The sequence below is a fragment of the Emys orbicularis genome, chromosome 12, assembly GCF_028017835.1.
Source record: "Emys orbicularis isolate rEmyOrb1 chromosome 12, rEmyOrb1.hap1, whole genome shotgun sequence".
Taxonomy (NCBI): Eukaryota; Metazoa; Chordata; order Testudines; family Emydidae; genus Emys; species Emys orbicularis.
In genome coordinates this window covers 29,257,410-29,280,282 of record NC_088694.1, presented here as the reverse complement: position 1 = coordinate 29,280,282, position 22,873 = coordinate 29,257,410, and the positions used below count along the sequence as shown (strand labels likewise).

General features: G+C 42.8%; 1 protein-coding gene across 2 annotated transcripts in view; it reads left to right on the top strand.

The window, feature by feature from the left end:
- TOX2 (TOX high mobility group box family member 2) overlaps positions 1–22,873 on the top strand; it is a 256,959-nt gene that overhangs the window by 137,024 nt on the left and 97,062 nt on the right. For both annotated transcript variants that reach the window (XM_065414429.1, XM_065414431.1), the window contains exon 3: positions 1,089–1,334. In XM_065414429.1, coding sequence (XP_065270501.1) covers positions 1,089–1,334 — 246 coding nt within the window. The remainder of the gene's footprint in view (positions 1–1,088; positions 1,335–22,873) is intronic.

The following is a 22,873-nucleotide window of genomic DNA, read 5'->3' as shown; positions in this document are numbered from 1 at the left end:
TAACACTAGGGATAAACAGAATTTCATATAGTATAGTCATATATGATGTAGGATATCTTTAAAATAAGCTTTCTCTTTAAAATAGAACCTATTATTATGTTCTTCCATACCACAATTAACAATCTTATTGCAAGATTCACATTTATTTTAAATGTACTGTAGATCTAATATATTTTGTCTCAGGAGAATTACAGGGGTGCAATTTCAGATTAATTTTTAACATAGGTCAGGGAAATGTTTTAATAAATCCCACTGAACTGGAAATGATCACGATAAAACTATCTGCACATTTGTGTTCTTCAAGGTAGTGTCATCAGGAAAAGAGCTAGTTAAAAGTATTTTTATTCTTAAATATCTTTGCACAATGAAGTAAATATGGGCAGGTCTCCATGCCTGGAACAGTCAAATGAGACTCATTTTTTAAAAAAAGATGCTACAGCCACATTTCTGAATAGGTCTCTCAACTGGTAGATAAATACTGGGTTTTTCCAAGGAGCCTAAAGGAATTTGGTGCTCAGATACCACTGACTTTCCATGGGAGTGGAGTGCTTACTTCCCTTAAGCCCCTTTGAAAATCCCAGTCATAAATATTGCACACTCATTTGTGTGTCCAAAGAAGCATTTGTATTCACAAATGCAGGAGTTGTATATATTACTACCAGATTTATGCATGCAAATACCCTTTCAAAAAGCAAGCTTAGAGCCCTTTTTGCAAATTTAGTTCTTTTGGTCAGATCTTGACATTGATCCATGCACGGAATTTTCTGCTGAGGTGGATGAGAGTTCTACAAAGCAGATGGAGGCAGGACATTATACCTTAGTGATAGAAATTGAAGCTCAGGCCATGAGAAATGCCCTTCTGTTTGATTTGGGATGATCTTGATATTAACTACAGCATACTGTGATAGTCTGATGTTGCTTTGGGACCTGCTTATGAACATGACTGGGCATTGTCATTTAGGAATTATTGTATTATCTGGTTGTGGTTAATTTGTAATTTTTTTTTTTTTTTTTGCATCACAAAACATTTCTTTTGCTGAAGCAACAAGGAAGTGACATATTGTAAAAATGTCCTTTTATTATTTCAGACGTATAATGGTCAGAATGAGAATAATGAAGACTATGAAATCCCTCCTATAACTCCTCCTAACCTCCCGGAGCCCTCGCTTCTTCACTTGGTGGATCATGAAACTGGGTATCATTCACTGTGCCACGGCCTCCCTCCAAATAGCCTGATACCAGCATATTCCTATCAGAACATGGACCTTCCAGCCATCATGGTGTCTAATATGTTGAGTCAGGATGGGCATCTGCTCTCCAGCCAACTACCTACGGTGAGTAAAGTTTTCTCTTTTATCATGTTCTGTTTGATCTGATACAATCCACTGTGTGTCATTATGAGTCGTTTGAATTTAGAAGGATATTCCTGGAAAAAACATTTCCAACTAAGGATTGAATAAAGACAGTGAACACCGAGCTGCCTTCAGTTGGACAGGGAGCATATCTCAAAGATGGGGGTGGTTTGATTGATTCTGTAGAAGTCATTTGCATGGCCATGGTCATGGTGCTTTTCAGCGTAATTTTGTATTTTAAATTCTATGCCTTTTTTGGACCCTGTTAATAACCTAATTGTATTCAAGGGGTGGTTTTGTATTTCGCTCTTGGTGCATAATGTCATACTCATTGATTCTTGCCTTTAGGGAGTGAAGTACGCAGGCTTTATTTTTCCTGCATACTTTGGTTGGGTCATCCAAAACACATTGGAAAAAATAACCCCAACTATACATACAATATGATGGGGGCTAATTTAGCTACAACTAATCAGGAAAGAGATCTTGGAGTCATCGTGGATAGTTCTCTGAAGACGTCCACGCAGTGTGCAGCGGCAGTCAAGCAAACAGGATGTTAGGAATCATTAAAAAAGGGATAGAGAATAAGACGGAGAATATCTTATTGCTCTTATATAAATCCATGGTACGCCCACATCTTGAATACTGCATACAGATGTGGTCTCCTCATCTCAAAAAAGATATAGTGGCATTAGAAAAGGTTCAGAGAAGGGCAACTAAAATGATTAGGGGTTTGGAACGGGTCCCATATGAGGAGAGATTAAAGAGGCTAGGACTTTTCAGCTTGGAAAAGAGGAGACTAAGGGGGGATATGATAGAGGTATATAAAATCATGAATGGTGTGGAGAAAGTGAATAAGGAAAAGTTATTTACTTGTTCCCATAATATAAGAACTAGGGGCCACCAAATGAAATTAATGGGCATCAGGTTTAAAACAAATAAAAGGAAGTTCTTCTTCACACAGTGCACAGTCAACCTGTGGAACTCCTTGTCTGAGGAGGTTGTGAAGGCTAGGACTATAACAGGATTTAAAAGAGAACTAGATAAATTCATGGAGGTTAAGTCCATTAATGGCTATTAGCCAGGATGGGTAAGGAATGGTGTCCCTAGCCTCTGTTTGTCAGAGGGTGGAGATGGATGGCAGGAGAGAGATCACTTGATCATTACCTGTTAGGTTCACTCCCTCTGGGGCACCTGGCATTGGTCACTGTCAGTAGACAGGATAGTGGGCTGGATGGACCTTTGGTCTGACCCAGTATGGCCATTCTTATGTTCTTACGTTAAAACAAAGCATCCAAAAAAGATCCCAGGGCACTTCAATATTGATGATCTTTTGAATAATAAATATACCACTATGTTCGTTGCAAGTACTGTAAAATGGGAGCAATCTGCTCACTGGCATAGTAAAAAGGTTAAGGTATGGCATGAACTACCTCATTCAATGGTTTAAAAGCCCATTTAGTGAAAGAACTGAGCCTACGCCATGTCCTCTCAAAGTCAGTGGGAGCTTTGCTCGTGACTTTGAGGGGAGCAGGATCAGTCCCCAGTCCTGCATAGGTTAGAGGTGGCAGTCCTAAAATGCCTTTTGGGTTACTCTGGAACAAGGCGATATCTTCAGAAGTTTCATGTTAACCTATTGCAGAAAGGACTAGCACAGGGATAATGAATTAAAAATGGAGGTCTGGGGCGGGGGGGAAATGAGCTTATTTAACCCAGTATAGAGATCCGTTCAGCACAGAACCAGCCATGTTGTGTAAGCTTTTGTCTTGATTTTATCAGCTGTATTGAATTTATGATGAAGTCATTTAATAATATTTTCCCTTTTAGCAGATTTAACTACATGGTAGGTTTTCTATATTAGTTGCTTCTAAGATCATTGATTTCCATGGGTGTCACTGGAATGCATCAATATCAAACAGAGCTAATTTTGTTTAATTAACATGCCTGCATCTCCACAACCATCCTAGCTAAAGAGTATTTGCTTTTCCTTGTCTCAGTAGATAAGGGTCTGGAAGGTAGTAGTGTTCACAGGAGCTATTATCACTTTCTCTAGGAACATACCAAAGCTCCCAAAATCCTTGGCATGTCTGCACTTTTTTTTTTCTTGATAAAGTTTATGTGTTTAAAAACAATTGATTGAGCATGATATTGAAAACAGATCTCTTTCCGTGAAATTAAATATTACATTGGGCTCCTCTTTAGCTTTTAGCTTCTTAGTTCATTAAATTATTCATTTCTGAGACAAAAGAGTCAAATTTGTATGAAAGATGTTTTCCCTAGTTTAATTTAAAGCATAGGCCCTACTTCTGACCCCTATTTTCATACCACAATATTTTTATCCTGTGTTGATTGTCTCATTTTTGCGAGGTGATATTGCATTGATAAATCAGTTTCTAAAATACCCAAAGAAACAAGAATAGTGGGATTTATTAAGCAGCTTCTGAATGTCTGAAATAATTTATTTTGGAGTAGTCCTTGGGAAATGTTCTCTTTCTTATTTTATGGTTCTGTTTTACAAATGCAGCATCTTGACAATAAATCAGGACTCAGCTAGGGAAGATAAGAAGGGGGTTTAGTATGCTGAAAACAGAATAGAGAGATTGAGTTGTTTCCCCTTTACCACTAAAATTAAAAATCCAGGGAACCCTGAATTTTTCAGCTGATAGTGAATTGGAAGTGTTTGGTTTTAAAGCAAAGCCGTTGAGAGAGATATCTCCATAGGTCCCAGCGGTAACGAGGCAGATCAGTAAATGAATTGTGTAGTAATTTTAGGCCCAAATGAAATCCTTTCTTACCCTCCTGTCAAACACTTTTCCTCTGCTATCAAACTTTTTGTTACAGGCTGACCCCCCTTTTCCCTCACAAATTGGCCAAATTCTGCCTTTGGATGCACGGACAGGGATCCCATTGACTCCAGTGTGTGCACATGGCAGTACAGCGTTTGTCCCAATGTGCATGTGTAATCCTGATTAGCATTAATGGGAGCTGTGCACGCACAAGAGGGAACAATAAAATCCCAGAGATGGAGCAGATTTTTAAATTTGTATCATTAATACCTTCTGCCCGCATGTCCATCAAGTCATAACCCACTTGGTAATGGTCTAATGAAGTAGACCGTGCTTCAGGCATTTCTTGGGTGACATTGCAGGGCGTCTGAAGTGCTGTGGTCCTCCCTGAAAGTTACAAGGTAGATATTTGCAACAGGAAAAATTCATTCTGAGGAGGAACATGTTTACTGACTTGACAATAACAAAGCATTAACTGTTTCACTGTGAGTAGTAATGGGGGCATCAGCCCGTTAGGAAGGTGACTCTTGTTTGAGAGTTCAGCAGGAAGCCTGATCAGATTTGGTCTTTGTTTCAAGTCCTAAATGACTAATGCAAATGTTAAGGGTATTAACACGCCTCCCATGTGCTTCGGCTCGCAATGGTCTGTACATTTTTTTGCATACACAGATGTTTCCTACCTTTGCTGCCATTTATTTTATTTCTGGAGTAAAAATATTTTTAATGAAAGGGAAAAATTGTAATTGCAAGAAGTTTGGGATGCAAATCTTAAATGTTGTTAAGAATTTATGTCCAGTAGCTAGGATTTTTTCATGTGCGCTCATGAAAAATCTAGGACTATTAAAATGACATGACCTAGGCATTACTGAGAGCAATGGGAAATGACATTTACTCTACTGCTCTAAAAGTAATTGGGAATAAGGGAGGCTCTGCAATCCTGTAGTGTCTCCTATCCAAGAATCTGATAACTAACACTTTCCAACCATTTCATGAAGCTTCACAATACCCCTGGGAGGTAAGAAATTGCTATCCCCATTTTACAGAAAGGAGCACTGCAAGGTGAAATAGTTTGTTAAAAGTCCCACATTGAGTCATTAAAGAGCCAGAGATAGAACCCCGGTCACCTGACTCCCAGGGCTGTGTGGTCGTGTTTCAAAACTGGGCCAAAACTGAAATATTTTATCTAATTCAGAGATTGTAAGCCCAGAAGGGACCACTGTGATCATCTAGTCTGACCTCCTGTGTAGCATTCCCTGCTCCTGGAATGTAGGGGTATTGATAAAATGGGACCTTGTATTACATCTCCAGAGCAGTAACCTGACCAAGGAGGTTTTGCAAAACTAAGGTCACCTCCATATTTGCTTATCATGAATACATCCTATCAACAGTCTCCCTTCCTCGGCACCTCCTCTGTGCTACCTGCTTTTGCTTAGCCAGTTGCTCCTCAGGCGTTTCAGATTGCTCCATGAGATCTAGTGTCTGGTCTCCCTCTTGCAGACTCATGTTTCCTTGGGACACAATTAGATAGCATTGCCAACCATCCCAGATTCCCCAGCAACATCCCTTGGTCTGGATTGATTTGCAAGGAGATCAAAAAGCCGCTGATTTTATTCCTCTTCTTTCTGTCTGAGTGTTTGATATGTCCTGGCTGGCTTGAATTGGGTGTTCATCTTCAAACCTCTTCCTTTGTTGAAGATGTGAGGTTCAGCAAATTTGTGTGGCACATGGGACATTCCAAACTTCATGTACAGACTGCCTCTGTGGAAGAGCAGAACTTTGAAGGAGAAGAAAGAGGCCTACAGAAAACTTGACAGTGGTTAGGCTGCTGGTGTGCTGTGATCATAGCCTCCCATGTTGACCGATATAGTTTCCCTGTACCCTCATCTGTCTGTCCCTTTTTGGTCACTTGTCTTATACTTAGATTGCCAGCTCTTTCGGGTGGGGGACTGTCTTTTTGTTCTATGTTTGTACAGCACCTTGGACCATGGGTTCCTGGTCCATGACTGTGGCTCATAGGCAATATGATAATACAAATAATAAATAATAATAATTGAATAGATACTACTGGGATTCCAGCGCTGCAGGATGGACAGTGAGAGAGAGAGAGAGAGGGGTCACTGAATGTGTGTGTGTGCGCGCGCGCACTTATAAGAGAGAAACCTCAACATGGGGAGGTTGGGGGGAGAAAACTACATAGATGGATATTTCTTGTCATTAATAAACAAATTAAATGTACCAGACACGGGCCAAAAATTCAAGTGTTTTTCCCCCTGAAAAATTTCAAATCAAAATGTTTTGTTCAAAATATTCTGAAGAAAATTTCAGATCTTTCTATAAGAAACAAAATGACATTTTTGCTCTATATTTTGAATCACAATTTTTTGTATTGTTTCAGTTTTCAAAAATATTTCACATTTTGGGTTATTGTCCCTTACCGTCTTCCTCTTCCTTTTTTACTCCCCTCCTTTTTTTCAACTCATAAATAGGACCCTACCAAATTCATGGCCATGAAAAACACATCATGGATTGTGAAATCTGGTCTTTTATGTGTTTTTACCCTATACTATACAGATTTCACGGGGGCGGGGAGACCAGTGTTTCTCAAATTGTGGGTCCTGACCCAAAAGGGAGTTGCAGGGGGGTCACAAGCTTATTTTAGGGGGTCACAGTATTGCCACCCTTACTTCTGCACTGCCTTCAGAGCTGAGCAGCGTACTATGCCATGCTACCCTTACTTCTGCGCTGCTGCTGGCAGTGGCTCTGCCTTGAGAGCTGGGCTCCCAGCCAGCAGCCACCACTCTCCAGCTGCTCAGCTCTGAAGGCAGTGCTGCAGCCAGCAGCAGCACAGAAGTAAGAGTAGCAATACTGCAACCCCCGCCCCCCCACAATAACCTTGCGACACCTACACAACTCCTTTGTGGGTCAGGGCCCCTACAATTACAACACTGTGAAATTTGAGATTTAAATAGCTGAAATCATGAAATTTTCCATTTAAAAAATCCTATGACTGTGAAATTGACCAAAATGAACCGTGAATTTGGTAGGGCCCTACTGATAAATGGGGGTGGGTGGGAAAGAGAATCCCCCAAACCTGTTTTCCCCCTCCTTTTCCAGTGGGGACAAAATGGGGGCAAAGGAGGGGGAAATGTAAAAAAAGGGGGGAAAGGGCGGGGGAATCTAAAATCCAAAATCACAAACAAAATGAAAATTGTGATTTGAAACAAAACAGAATTAACCTTTTTGTTTCATTTCAAATGTTTTTGTGGAAAAATCTCCTTGAAATAGCAGTGCTTTTGTGAAACATTTTTATTTCAATGAGGCTGCATTTTTTGATGGAGAAGTTTTTCAATTGAACAATGTTTAGCCGCTCTGCTGTGTTCTCAGGATCTCTGTTCTTCTATCCTGTGCCTGCTTCTCTGGCTGAAGGCGGTTAGCCCTGTAGTTGGTTCTGTTCTGTTCTCCTCTCTGGCCCTCAGGCCTTTTCCTCAGCGCCTGAAGCATGCAGAAAGCTAGTTGACGTTCTCTCCATTGATACGCAGAAAGCATGCTGCTGTGTCACTAGTAAGGAAGCATTTATTGTGCAAATTTCCTGCACAAATAAAAATCATAACATGAAATAGCAAAGCAAAAAGCTGAGATGTAACCGTAGGTGTCTTCCTCAGGCCTGAATTTTAAGGAATATTGTTACAAACACAGTGAGAATAAATGGAGATGGTTTTCGTGCCGCCTTTGACCCAGGCGCATAATTACAGATACTGTTAGTTATTTATAGTTAATCACACCTAATACCTCAGTCAGAATCAGCGGCCTGTTGTGTTGGGTGCTGTGCGAACATACAGGACACGATCTCTGCTCCAATGAGCTTGTGACCTACACGATGCATGAGTGAATGAAATAAACAATCGGAAAGAAGGGCTGGAGGTGGGATGGTGGGGAAGGGCATGTCGGAAATCCTGTCCCATTGAAGTCCTTGGGAGTTTTGCCATTAACTTGAGTGGGATTAGGATTTGACCCCTTGTGTTCACTCTCTTACATTATGTGCTCATCTTGGTAATGTAGATGGTTCTGTAATGTAGTGGCGGGGTTTGCTTCTCTTGCCTGTATCACTGTTAATACAAATGGTGACTTTTCACAGGTTGGGGAAATAGGTGAAGGTGATGAGAGGAAAGAAGGTGGTGGGAAATATGTGAGGGGAAGGGAGCGAGATGGCAGAGGACAAGAGAATGGGAGAGCTAGAAAGGATGGAGGAGAGAAGGAAGATGTCCTGGGCTGGGGATAGGCAAGGGGTGGAGAGATGGGAGGAACACAAGGATAGTTGGGAGGCAGGGAAAAGTGTGGGGGCTGGTCAGAAAAGGTTGCTTTTTGATGGGAAAATTTTTGACAAAACCCAACCCCCCAAATTGTCAGGTTTTTTCCACTTTCTCCCTGTTTTTTGCCTCCAAAAATAGGGGGGAAATAAAAGCGGGAGTGGAGAGGGAGAGAAAAAAGGGAGAGTGAGTGAGGGGGGGAAAAAAACAGAAAATGTTTTGGTGAGAAAGGAAAACATTTCGAACAAAATGAAAATTTCCCTCCCCCTCCAAAAACCAATAATATAGAAAAATGGTGTTTTCTGTCAGAAAAAGAGAGTTTTGAAAGAAAATTTTTGACCAGCTTCAGTGAGCACAAGGATTTTTGCCTGGAACCAGCAGTTGTTGCTACCTGTCTGTGTCCATCAGGAGTGTCTGTGGTGATGGGGCGGGCAGCAGAGCACGTCCTGGGGTGATTACTGAGGACAGAACAGTGAAGAGAGTGTGGTGCAGCCAGAGCAGCTTGGATGAAAGTGACCGGAGGCAGCACAGCCCCAGCCTTTGAAAAAGCTGAGGTAGAATGGCAGTGGTAGCAGGGAGAATGGGAGCATGTTGGGTTAAAGAGCTGTTGTGAATAAATGAGTTTTCAGAAGGGATTTGGAAGAACATGTTTGACAGAAACAAAGGGTGATCAAGGTCAGGGCTGAAGAATTTCCAATGCAGTGCAAACATATTTCCATAAATATTAGATAGGGGTCTCAGAATGTCTGCGTCCCTCATCGTGTGAGCCTGCTGAACGGAGCCTGTAAGCACTGGAGGCTCCCCTACCGGAGGGTGGCTCCTGTGCCACACTCCAAGCAGAGGGGAGGAGTCGGGGGAGTATCCTGGCCCAGAGATGGAACTTTACTGCACTGTGACGGGAACTGCCACTCGCAGTGACTCCTGCTGGGCCCTCCTGCGCTGCCCTGGGCCAGGCTACCTTCTCTGCACACAGCTCTGCCCACAACCATTTTGGACTGGGCTTCCCTGGCTGCCCAGGGGTTCATCCCATAAAGGGGAGAAGTCCCCTGAGTCTATTGAGGGCCCAGCCCCTACACCTCACTCCCTAACAGCAGCGTTGTTGGTCGGCCAGATGGGAGCCCATTGACAGCTCCCACACTGGCTCAGTTTGGAACAGCGCCTGCCATGGTAACTTACCATTGACTCAAACACTTGGGGTCACGTTGTTTCAAACCTGCTCCTAGGAGGTGAATATCACAAAACTCCACGTGAACAAACACCAACTCCAGGAACATAGCCTTGTTTTTCCATGGTCCTAGCCTGGCACAATGGCAGTGAAAGGATATTAGAGCACTGGAAATGCAAAATGACTGGGGCATTCCTCCCTTGGGCATTGTGTGTGACTGGTTCAGGGAGGGGGTTCAAGATGTTGAAGGTATGATTGCCGAGAGTTCTGTCCCCTGTGCTCCTCTCCTACGGGTTCCACCACGGTAGGGGCAGAACCCAAGGACATTATTGTTTCATACACTGTTGTGTGTGTGGAAGCTTCAGTGTCTTAGATACCATGCAATGGTAACTATTAGCAAGTGCTGACCTTTTAGTGGTGATCACTGTATTATAGGGGAAACTGGTAGCAACCCCTGTATCTAATCTGCCTAACACTTTCCATCATAAAACATTCTTGTGACTTTATTTGAGAAGTTCAAAAACGTCCATGGTTAGCAATAGGCCTTTGAAATTTATAAGAGTGCCTTTTCTTTGTTCAACAAAATTCCATTGAGTTTTTCTGAGCTGTAAACTGTTGAAAGTCAACTTTTATTTCACTTCTGTCTCTCCTGTGTCTCAGGAAAATGTTGGCAGCCCACCGAAGTAATAACTGAACATGAGCATCCTAAGGTTGGGCCTACACTGCCACCAAATTAGCAGCAGCAGCAGCAATCACTGTGCTGAGAGTGCCTGGGAGCTGCCAGAGCAACTGTATTGGAGGATTAGGAAGAGTTGGGCCAGGCTGAGCTCCCCCACACCAGACTACAACCTCCAGTGTCCCATATTTACTTCTAGGGGCACCATGTGGGGCAGAAATTCCCCTAGATCACTGTGGGAAAGAGAGTCAGCCTGGGCTCCCCATAACCATCCTCTGGACTCAGTGGGATAACAGATTTCTCCTCCTACCAGCTAGTGTAGTTAGTCGTGTAGGTCAAGCTGTAGCAGTTTGAGCACCAGGGCTAGAAATTCAAGGTTCAAATCCAGTGCATGGGGGGAGTTGTTACAATTACAAAAAAATTGTAAATTGTATATTCCCTCCACACACACATTAAGGCTTGGCCTACACTACAGACTTATGTCCGTATAATTGCATCGCTTGGGTGTGGAAAATCCACACCCCTGGGTGACACGGTTATACTGACCTAACCCCCAGTGTAGACAGCACTAGATTGATGGGAGGGCTTCTCTGACTGCCTCTTGGGAAGGTGGAGTACCTATGCCGACGGGAGAAGCTCTCCCATTGATGTAGGTAGTGTCTTCGCTAAGCGCTACAGTAGCGCAGCTGCAGTGCTATACAGGGAGACAAGCGCTGAGTTAAAAGAACGTTAAGGTTGCAAGAACTCGAAAGTTGGACTATGCCAGATTTACAGTTGCCTATGTCACCTTAATTCAGCCCCTGGTATAGATGCATTATGATACAGTCTTTAATTATAGCATATGCTGTTTTTTCCACATAACCCCAGTCTCATTTAGTGCACAGGATAAATACACAAAGAAGCGGAATTAAGATTGCAAGGGCATCTGTAAATCTGGAATTTCCTAACAACTGACTGCTTGATTTTGCAACCTAAATAACGTTCTTTTAACTTTGTGGCAGTTTTGAATGAAATATAAATAAAAGCCAAATAAACAATCCACCTGTAAACAATCTGCCTATCTCTCAATGAGAAATGGAAACTAAAAATAGCCACTTCCTTTGGCTGGGGCTGGGATGTGTACGTATGTCTGCGTGATGGGGGAGATGAAGCCTCCCCTCTCCCTGATCAAAGCCTAGAGTCATTAAAAATGCAAATGGTCGAAGACCGTAGATTGTGAACTGTTCAGGGTAGGGTCCTTTGTGTTTAGAAAGTGCTTCACGCAGTGCAGGCCCCAAACACAATCTGAATAATATCTAATAAACAGGAACATTAAATCAGACGTTTGAAATGTCAAATGGAACCATCCAGAGCCCTGTGACTGTGTTGCTGCATTTTCTCTTCTGATTCACTACCTTTTCTTCTGTCGCTGAATGTGTCTTTGCTCCATGTGTCTCCTTCCATCTCTCTCTTGTTGTTGCTTCTCCCCATTTCTCAGACCTTATTCCTTTTCCCCAAGTGCCCCAGTTCCCACCCCCTTGGTTCTCTCTTCATGACATTTCCCACACCTTCCCCTACCCCAGCAATTTCTCTCTCGGCGTCCAATCCTGCAAACAGCTATGCCCCCCGAGTATCGTTATTCCTGCACATTGTCAGTGGGACCTAGCAGGCATAACTTTTCCTAGGATCAAACCCTTGGTCATCTCTGTTCTCTTTCCTCAGACTGCTCACATACTTGAATTCACTCTTTCTCCTGAGTCAGACCTGCTGTGCTGATGAGCCCATACATAACTGTGTGCTCCCTTAGGGCCAGATCCAAATCCCATTGAAGTCCGTGTAAGTCTTAATAATTTATTGTTAGTTATTTGTATTGTGGTACTGCCTCAGAGCCCCAGGCATGGACTAGGGGACCCCTTTGTACGAGGCACCGTACAGACACAGAGCAAAAAGAGGGTCTCTGCCCTAAGGAGCTTACACTCTAAAGATAATAATTGATTACAATTCGTTTTGGATCATTTTCTAACATGGGAAACAGCCCCAAAAGGAAACCAATTTGAAATATACTAGAAAAACAAGTGTTAGCCATTTGCTGTTTCTCCGAGGTATGGAAATTGTTAAATGTGGTTTTTAGCTTGGCAGATGGTATAATTTATTTATTGTTTATAAATATTTAAATATGTAACTATTTAAATATATATATATATATCTTAAATTCCTATCTATTTTAAATAAAAGTTACATATTTTAAATAAAAATGTATTAAAAGTATTCTTTGTAATGTAGCACTATTCCTTTATAAGAGGATTTAAAGGAACAATGTAATGAACAGGATATTGCTGTTGTTATGGTAGAATCCAGAGGTCTCTGCTGAGACCAGGGTTCCATTGTGTTAGGTGCTGTACAAACACACAGTGAGAGACAGCCCCGGCTCCGAAGAGCTCACAGTCTAAATGGTCCAGGTAGTCACAGAACAGAAGGGGAAACACACACAAAAATTATTTCAATGAGACTTATTTCAAATATGAAATTAATGTATAGTGTTTTGTACGTCCAAATCCCATCCCCCACGTTGATACTGCATATATCACCATAGCATCCCTTGGCCTAGCACTGAATCAAACCCAATGGCTTAGATTATTAGAGCTGAACAATTAAAAAGGAAATTGAATCGCGTTCCCTCTAGCTCTGGTATTCGTCTCCTTTTTTTGTTTTACTTCAGCACGAGAACAGGCTGGAAGTCAGCTTTGCTTCTGTATGTAAGTTAGGCCCTGATCCCACAATGTTTAAATATCATGGAATTGCACCTTAGTCAGTTTCACTTTCCTGTTCTCCTGCATGGGGGAGGGGATGCTTATTTTACTGATTTTTAGAAAACCTGTTCCCATTGCAATTTTGTTTCTTTATCATTTAAAACAACATTTCCATGTGTTTTAGGGATTGGGGGAAAATATTAAACCTGGCAGCAAATTTGCTCTTATCATGGCCCTAAAACGAAAAAAATCATGTAGAATGATTGGCTGCATTGTTCACAATCGGGCTGTGATTCTGTCCCACTCCTCCTCCTTCCCCCCAAGAATTATGGGTCAGATTGTAGCTGGTGGACCCCTGCCCAAGACACGATCTCTGCCTTTCCAGACATGGAAGAAGGGAGGTCATAGCCTCTGTGGCATGGCATACTCTCTGTGTTGGATGCTGTGGAAGGCCCTCATGGGCTGAGGTGAGCAGGCGGGACATGGGAAGGCAACACTCAGAGGAAAGTTATGTCTGCAGTCCTACCAGCATTGTAAATGTCTGTGTGATCAGGGGCAGGGCTGCCCGGGTGGGGGGCAAGTGGGGCAATTTGCCCCGGGCCTCACAGGGGCCCCCATGAGTATGTCGGAGGCTCCCCCTGCCCCACGAGTATGTCGAAGGCTCCTGGGAGAGGGGGTAAGCGGCATGGTAAGGGGCCAGGGCCGGGCACCCCCCCGACCCCATCCCCCACAGCCCTGACCCCCAGCTCTGAGCCCAGGCCCTCTGAGCCGGACATCCCCCGGCCCCATCCTCCTCACAGCCCTGACCCCCAGCTCCGAGCCCAGCCCCTCTGAGCCGGGCACCCCCCGACCCCATCCCCCCCACAGCCCTGACCCCCAGCTCCGAGCCCAGCCCCTCTGAGCTGGAAACCCCCTGACCCCATCCTCCCCACAGCCCTGACCCCCAGCTCCGAGCCCAGCCCCTCTGAGCCGGACACCCCCCGACCCCATCCCCCCCACGGCCCTGACCCCCAGCTCCGAGCCCAGCCCCTCTGAGCCGGACACCCCCCTGACCCCATCTCCCCACAGCCCTGAGCCCAGCCCCTGTGAGCCGGGCACCCCCCAACCCAGAGCCCAGCTCCCCACCCAGCCCTGGGCAACAGCAGCACCACCCCCAGGCAGCAACAGCCCATTGGTACCAACCATCACCATCACCCAGCAACAGCCCATTATGTAATTGCAAATGTATACATACCATTAAAGCTTTTAATGTTTTTAAATAATGTATTTAGTATATTTTCAAATTATTACAAATTAATTTTTGAATGTATTTCACTAGTTATTTTTTACATTTCCAAATACATGTTACTAGAGTATTGCAACTTTTTTTTATGGAAGGGGCCCCCGAAATTGCTTTGCCCCAGGCCCCCTGAATCCTCTGGGCGGCCCTGATCAGGGGCTATATTATTGTGGTTCAGTTCTGGGGGACGGGGGGTTGCTTTCATAACTGGAGAGTTCATTCTGAGGAGATATCCTCCCCGTGCCTTAAAATTCCACCTGTTCAGCCAGAAGTCCATTGACATCCATGGAGCCAGGATTTCGCCTAATGTATTTATTTTTTAAAAAACAAGAACTCAGTGTAATTCAGTGGAACTCCCCCAGGCAGGCAAAAATCCTTTGCAGGAGAGATGGAATGATAAGGTACCAGGACCGTATGTCTTACTTTTCCACGTGGTAGCGGTGAAGACCTGCTTTCCTGAGTTACAATGTTTAGAAACACCTGTGATGCGCAATCAGAAATAAATAAACTTAAATACGGTGCTCCAGTTACCAGACATATTGCTGAGAACAGCTGCAATAAAACAGAGCATGACGCCACACAAATCAAGCTGCAAACCAAATTAAATTCCAAATTAGCAGGCTTTACAACACAATGAACAGCAGTAACATTGGTGCAGTTTAATGTAGGGACAGGCTTTGTCAACGCAGGGACTGACGGTGTCCAAAGAGTGAAACCTTATGGATTTTGATGGTTCAAACCAAGATGGTTTGTGCCTTTCTGGAGTTGTACTAATTCTTTACATCTTGGGTTTTAACTAATTTGTAATTCTGCTCATTAGTGGTTCACTATTTAAAAACTAAACTGCCTAAGATAAGGCCTGGGTGGAAAATAATAATAATACAATCATATGTGAAGGTTTCTTTGTATTAAAGGGAGCCCTGTTTGCAATCTCCTGCTAGTGTTTTTCTCAGAGGCAATAAATGAAAGAAATATGTCTTTTTAAATTTTATAAAACTCAGAAAAATGGTTTTAAACAGCTTTTCTTCACCTCCTATAATTATTTATTTTCAAACAGTCCTTCAGGGTAATGTTCCGTTTTCTTATTTCACACTCCTTTTTCTCATAAATGAACCATCACTTCAATAAATCATTATGAAAACAGAGACTAACACAAACCCTGAAAGGTTGAAAGATTTATGTAACACATTTATGTTTTCCATTTTCTCATTCTGGTACTCTGCTGCTAAAGCTAAGCTAATAAAAGCTGCTATTAATATTTCTTGTTGCCTAGCAACCGCAGAGAGGGAGTAATAGCTTTAGCTAGAAAAATAGATGACCGATAAGGAAAAATTCAATTCTTTTATTATCTCAAGGGAAAATGGGCTTTTACTGGAACATTATGATGTACGAGTGCGAAGTTGAATACAAAGGATATTTTTTCAGTTGTTTTTCTATTTTTAATGAACATTATTTTGCCTTCACTAACTCTTTTAAGGCATTTGCCCCACCTCCTTGCAAGCTTAGTTTAGCAGCACCCACGCGTGCTCCTGTTAAGATTCTGTTGGCATTTTCATTTGAAAGACCCCCCTTTTTTTCCTGGGGGTTATCACTAGGTTATAAAATTTCACTCCAGGTTGGAACCTACAGGACAAGTCTAGGAGCAAATTACTTTTATACATATTAAAAAAATAAATAAAACACTTTCCTTTTTCTAGATCATAGGAATGGGCATTTGTAAAAAATTGTCTGAATTCTTTGCTTTGCACTCAGGTTTGGGAGTTTCTGTGCCTTTTGGGGTGGTTGAGCAGCAGTGCTGTGGTTAGCGGTCACACTTTCAAGGCAGCTTGTGTGCAGTGGGGTTTATAGGTACATGGGATGGTGTCTATATTCAAAGACTGATATGTCTAGGCAGACAGAACTGTGCAGTCAAGGTCTGGGCATGGACATGGATTCTGGCTGTGTATTCAGCACTGGAATTGTGTAAAGAGCCTTCCCAGTGCCATCCAGCAATTCTCCCCGCAACAGCTTCAGGAGGAAGATGCAATCCAAGATAAGCTTTTAGATGATCACGATAGTCCCTTCTGGCCTTAAAGTCTATGAGTCTGTGTGCTAGATGTCCCGGTCCCACCCAGTTGCTGTTGCCAACAGGCCAGGCCCACCGGGAGTAATGGTGCCTGAGGCGTAGCTTTTACTTTGCAGTAAATTGATCTGCTGTTTCCATTTGCTTAAAATCCTCTTTCTGAGTCTTATTTGCAGCTTCCCTTAACTTTGCTGCGCCTCTTGGCTTGCACTTGCCTGCACTGTGCCTCATTTGCCTGTGCTGCTTTGCACTAGGTGGCCCCTGAACAGCTCTGAAAGAGGTTGAGTATGCCTATTCCAAGGTCATGCCATGACCCTACCCAGCAGTGCCTGGCCACATCATTTCAAAATCCCCTGCTTGCACACTCCTATAGCACCTGCTGTCTTCTGAAAGTTCAGCCCTCTCCATCCGGTTCTGGGAGATGCAGAAAGGTGACAACTCCCTTTGGGCTCTCATGAGAATCAGTGGCAAAGCTCCTCTTGGCTTTAGTGGGAGTAGGACCACGTCCATTGACTTCATTAGGAGTTGCAGATGCTCACCAGTTCCCAGAACCAGGCCCTATGTCCATGGGAAGTTTGAATGTGCATGAGTACAGATCAACTCCTGGTGTGGACCTTTCCAGGGCTTCCCACTTCAACCATGCTAATTAAATGGTCGAGATGCTAATATGTGAAATTCAGCAATTGCATCTGCACACTGGGTTACTCGTCCCTAGCCTATTTGTAGATCTGTATCATATTGTACCTCAGCTCCATAGGAGACGCTGCTGTGGCATTATTGTTATTACAGATGCTCAGATCCTCCAGTGAAGAGCACGGGATGTGGATGGATGAATAATTATTCATGCTGGGATTTTCATATTTGCTGGAGGGAGGGAGTTAAGAGCACAACTCCTATTGATCTTTCAAAACCGCTTTGAAAATCCCAACCTTATTGTTCAGTGCCAACAATACACTCAGTACGGTTAATACATCAAAATAGAGAGCCACTCCTCTGTAGAGTTCTATCTGCGGGACCCAGAGAGGGGAACAACTCAGGTTTTTCCTTGTCCTCCATCCCTAATCAGTAATTAGTTCACTCCCTACTGGCCTCACAGAAAAGAGGGTTTTGAGGAGGGATTGGAATGATGAGAGGCAAGGGGCCTGGAGCGCTGGGACTGGGAGGTCATTCCATGCCTTGGGAACAATGCAGGAAATAGCAAGGAGAGAGAAGTGGGAGTAGGATCTAAATGGGATGTCAAGGCTGGTGTGGCTGGCACGGCAGAGAGGGGAGGGGAGATGTGAGAGGAGAGGAGGTCCCAGATGCCCCTAGCAGTTTTAAACACACTGCATGGGAGATTTTCAAAAGCACAGAGGTCAACTAGGTGCACAATTGCCTTTGGAGACAAGGCTCCTATTAGTGCCTTTAAAAATCTCCCCCTTCATACAGCCTCATCCTGTTCGCTCAGATCTAGGAGAAGGGGTTTAACCACAACCTCCGAAGTACTAAGCTGCAGGGTCTGGCCAATGGATGGCAGCTCTGATTTCCCTTTCAATAAGCATGTGTAAAGGGAGGCCCAGAAGTCCATGTTACACGGGCAATACACGGTGTTTTCCCAGGATCGTAGAGGCAGAAAAGACCTTTTAGGTCTTTGAATTCTTCCAGTTCTTCCATTAGCCAATGCAGAATTATTGTCCACAGTTATATATGTATTTATATATTCTGCAGTTCTTTGCCACTCATTATGTCTCAAAGGATGAGCTTCTACAACTTGAGAGAGACTATTCCACCACCTAATAGTAGGTGTCACCCTTATGAGATTTTCCTGGACATTCAGCTGTAAATTGCCTGTGCCCCATTTCATCCCACAGAACATATGCCAAGCGGGATGATCATTTCTGTTTGCATTGTTCTATGCATTTCTTGCCATTAGGAATTTGCAAAAAACAATTTGGTTCATTTTTATAGCAATTTAGAATATTACTAATTTAAATGCAAACTTCTTTGGAACAATAATCAGAGCCGTAAATAAGCTGTTTGTCTAACACCAATGAGGAGGCTCATTGTGAGCAGCAGCATGTATGTATTAGTGGTGTAATTAAAATATCAATTACGCTGTGTTGACAGTTTGCCAAATAGCTGGCTTTTGTGCACAGTAAACTTAATCACTCCTAAACCTACTCACAAGGCCTGATGCAATCTTGAAACTGAACTAGTCCAAAATAACAACAGCATTTGTTAAAGCACAGTTTCAGTATTACTCTACATAATGGTGCAACACTCCAAGTGTATATTTGGTATCGTGTTTGGAAAATTATCTTTTAATGTACAATTTGTATTGCTGCGAAATGTCACGTACTCTGTAAACGCCTCACTGACATAAAACCCAAGATTTATTTCAGTCAATTGTGTTTCCTATGTCAGGTTGATAATGAGAAGTCTACTTTATGTGTGTGCTGTTTGTGTCTGGTTTGAAATTTGGGATTTCACAAAAGACGGTAGCATAAATAAAACATGATATAAATTAAAAATGTTGTGGAAAATAAAATCTGTGAATTACTGTAGCAGAGAAGATAATACAGCAGGAAGGAGATTTTCAGGAACAATATAAAGTGGCTGGAAATATGCAGAGTAAATATGTGTAGGGTGTATGGGAGCCATTTCTAGTCCACTAATGAATTTAAAATCCATGTGTATGATATATATGAGTATGCATGTATATACATACATATACTTATATGAATGCTTATAACTTTGCTAAACTTAAACACTTTAGGCTGAAATTTTCTATTTTTCGTTGAGTAGCTTTAATGCCTCCATGCTTTGAAACAGGGGCTTGAAATTCAGAAGGGGGGTTGCCCTGGCATCAGGGACAGGCCTTTTGCCATCCCAATTTATGAGCCTCTGAAAATCTCAGTTCACACCTGCTTAGAAGAGAAACTGTGGAGTTTGGTAGTTAAATTCTCTGAAGAGTCTGCTTCTACTGAGCATGCTCCATCCCCTCACAGCTCCTGTGTTCCAACTGGGCTGCACACGCACCATGCCATCGCCACACACCAGCTGAGCATGCTCCATCCAGCAGGAGCTGCATAGGCTGAGCAGGACTTTTCCTGCAGTTGTTCCACCCAGCTGCTAAGGATTGTGGAGGTACCAGGCACTGGAGCTGAAAGCAGGGAGATTGTCTCTCCTGTGCGCTCAGTGTCCCCCTGCTGGAGCATAGGCAGCAAGGAGGAGAAGGAGGAATCAGTCTGACTGGAGTACTGAGGGCTGAGGACCTGGGTGGCGAGGGGTGTGACTGGGACAAAGAGCTGTAAGATAGTGAGGGTGGGTTAAGACAAGGGGCTGAGTGGAGTTAGGGAACTGAGACTGGCATGAGGACAGACTGGAGGGGCCAAAGGCAGAAGGTATCGGACGTGGGTGGGGGACTCTTTGACCACTAAGTACACTCCCTTCAGAACCTGGAGTAGAACTAAGGATCCCTGAGTCTCATCATTCCTCTGCCATCAGTAAATACCTGTGAGACCCGCTGGCAAAATCTGTGGCTCTGTTCCCTCTAATGGCTGGCCCACATGTAGGATGACTACTACTGCCACCAGTTACTGTGGTAACACAAGTAGCAGAGGTGTGTGCTGTGGATCTAAGTGTCCTAACCCGGCTGATGAACCATATGGAGTTCCACATGGAATTTCTATTTTATTTCAAACCTAGGAAAGTACATCCAAAAAACCTACATTAAAAGAATGATAAGGTTTCAAAGTCAAGTACTCAAAAGTTAGAAATTGCCAGCTTTTAAGGTTGTCCATGCAATCTTAATTCAGCCCCCTTGTGCATATGCATCATAGTGCATTCAGTCTTTAATTACATGAACACATACCATTTGTAATTAAAGACTGTATCATAATTTCCTCCGTCAAAGATGACAGTGTCATACTGATGTCTAAGAGTTTCAGGTTCTGGAATTTGCATACTCTATTTGCATACTCTATATTTTAACTATAACCTCTTTGGGAACAATAAATAATGGTGGCAGCAATTTGTAGTTTTTCAAAGGCAAGGACTAAAAGGGAAGTCTCATCAGAAGTTAACTGCAAGCTGCAGTATATATGGGGCCAAAAGAGGTTTCTAAACTTATATTACCCTGGGGGTGCGAGTTTAATATCTATAGACAGGAGTATTTTGTTTGTTTCTAATGGGGGATCCCTGTGGCTTCACTAGTAATTTCCAGATGACAATAACCCCAAAGGCTGCGAGTCTGAGCATTATACTGTATCCTACTTCCACTGACTATATGCCATTGTGTAGAGAGGAGGAGGGTATTGGCACAATTGTGCAGTGTGGAATAAAGTTGCTATTGCCACTTGTCTGGGGCAGCTGGCTTTCCCGAATGCGTGGCGCTCCCATGCCATCCCACAGTCTGTGCCACATATTTTGTTTGTTTGTTGTCCTTTAACTTTTATGCCACTCTCTCCCCTTTGATGTACACCTCTACCCCGATCTAACGCGACCCAATATAACACGAATTCAAATATAATGCGGTAAAGCAGTGTCCGGGGGGGCGGGGCTGCGCACTCCTGCGGATCAAAGCAAGTTCGATATAACGTGGTTTCACCTATAACGCGATAAGATTTTTTGGCTCCCAAGGACAGCATTATATCGGGGTAGAGGTACATTAGATACCATGGAAATGATGTTATTTTATGGGTGGAGCTCTGTGGCATGCACAAATGTCATATAAAGTCAATATAAGTAATGGTTTTAATTTGTGTCATGACCTCATATATGGGATAAAGATAGTTCTTTATATCCCCGTATGTATTTGTTTACACTATTGTAACTCAACATAAAATCTATTTTAACTGCAATGGGCAGTCGGAGTAGAATAATTTTTAACTTCAAACAGCATGATCTCACAGACCCAGAAAGATCTGTGCTTTTGTAAATAACCACGCAGTGTAACTGTGGGTAGTCTTTGATGACACCCGTAACACTCTTGAAAATCTGCTCTGCAAATGTGTTACAGTTGATCTTTAATTATTTCATCTGAAAATTATTTATCTCTTTGCTCACAATTGCCTCCTCTTAGCATCTTATCAAGTTGGACTGTTCACAATATTTACTCCTCATTCCTGAAGATGATCTGAGTTTACATGCCAAAAAAGCAAGGCTAAAAACTACGTTTAGACTTGTTTCCAATCAAAATATACGTTGTGTTAAATTGCTTTCTTCCAACCTTCTTTATGCAGGTTTCATCGGTAATGAACAAATGTTCTTGCAGTAGTTTGTTTATACAGAATATGGAATCACAGCCTGCATGCCATCCCTACAGTTGAATTACTGCTAAGATATAGGCTAAAGAACACAAAGGAATGGAAAATTCCATGGCTTTTGTTTCAGACATAGGGGTTAGGATGACTGTACAGTGATGTAGGTGTATGCACATTGAATACCTCTTTTTTTATTTAAATGTGAACCATTTTTAGAGGCAAATAACAGAAAGTGCTTACAATAAAAATAATAGGCTGTAAAACGCTTTGTTATGCAATGAGTAGATCAGAGAGCTGTATCAGCCACTCTTCAAATGCTCTTGGTGAACTGAGAAATAGGTTCTAATTTGTAGGTAAGACGTTTCTTAGCTGGTAAATATAAAGGGCTAAATCCTACCCACCTTACTCCATTTTTACCCTGTCCATGGCCTCAGTGGGGGCTTATTCTCACGGTGTAAAGAGTAAAAAGCAAATATTTGGCCTTGGAAAATATTAACTAAAGTCAGATTTCTCCTTTTGTGGATGCAGTATGAGTCCCTCAAATCTGTGCCTGCATTTTGCATCTACAATTAAATTGTGGGTGCAAATCTGAGTATTTTCAGCTGTAGCCAACTATCTATCTGCAGATGGAAAATGTTCAGGCCCCAAATGGGAGGCCAGGACTCAACCTTCCCAGAGTACACAGTTCCTGAATATCCTACTTCGTGCATCAGTGGCACAGATCGAAATGGTTTAAATCTATGTGGATCAGAAAAATCAAAGCTACCTTTTAAATAAAGAATCCTGTTTGAGTCCTGCCACTGTAAAAAAAAAAAAAAAAAAAATGTGGCATGCAGTGTCAAGAGAAATTACAATGATTGCTACAGATAACAGCTCGTCATCCAGAGAAAGATATGTTTCCATACCATCTGATGCATGGCAGGAAGCCAGCTGGTAATGTTACGAATCCGAATGTTTCACTCTGACTGTGTTGGTTATAAAGCGTCCCATAATGCTGTATCTGGCTATTATATTTGTGTCTCAGCTCTACAGAATCCCATTACTAGCCTTCCGTTTATACCATGGAAATTGTTTGGTTTCTCAGAACTGGCTTGCGGAGAACGTGGGATTGTATTGCTGCAGTTCTTCAACATCCATAAAAATTCCCAGTGTCGTACTTCTCACTGATCTATCGCTGCTTTGGGCATTTCTCATGATAAAGTGAGATGCACTAGTCAGCTGTTAAACACCTTTGCAGGAGAGTCACAATCTTCACTTACTGTCCTGCATTGCAGCCA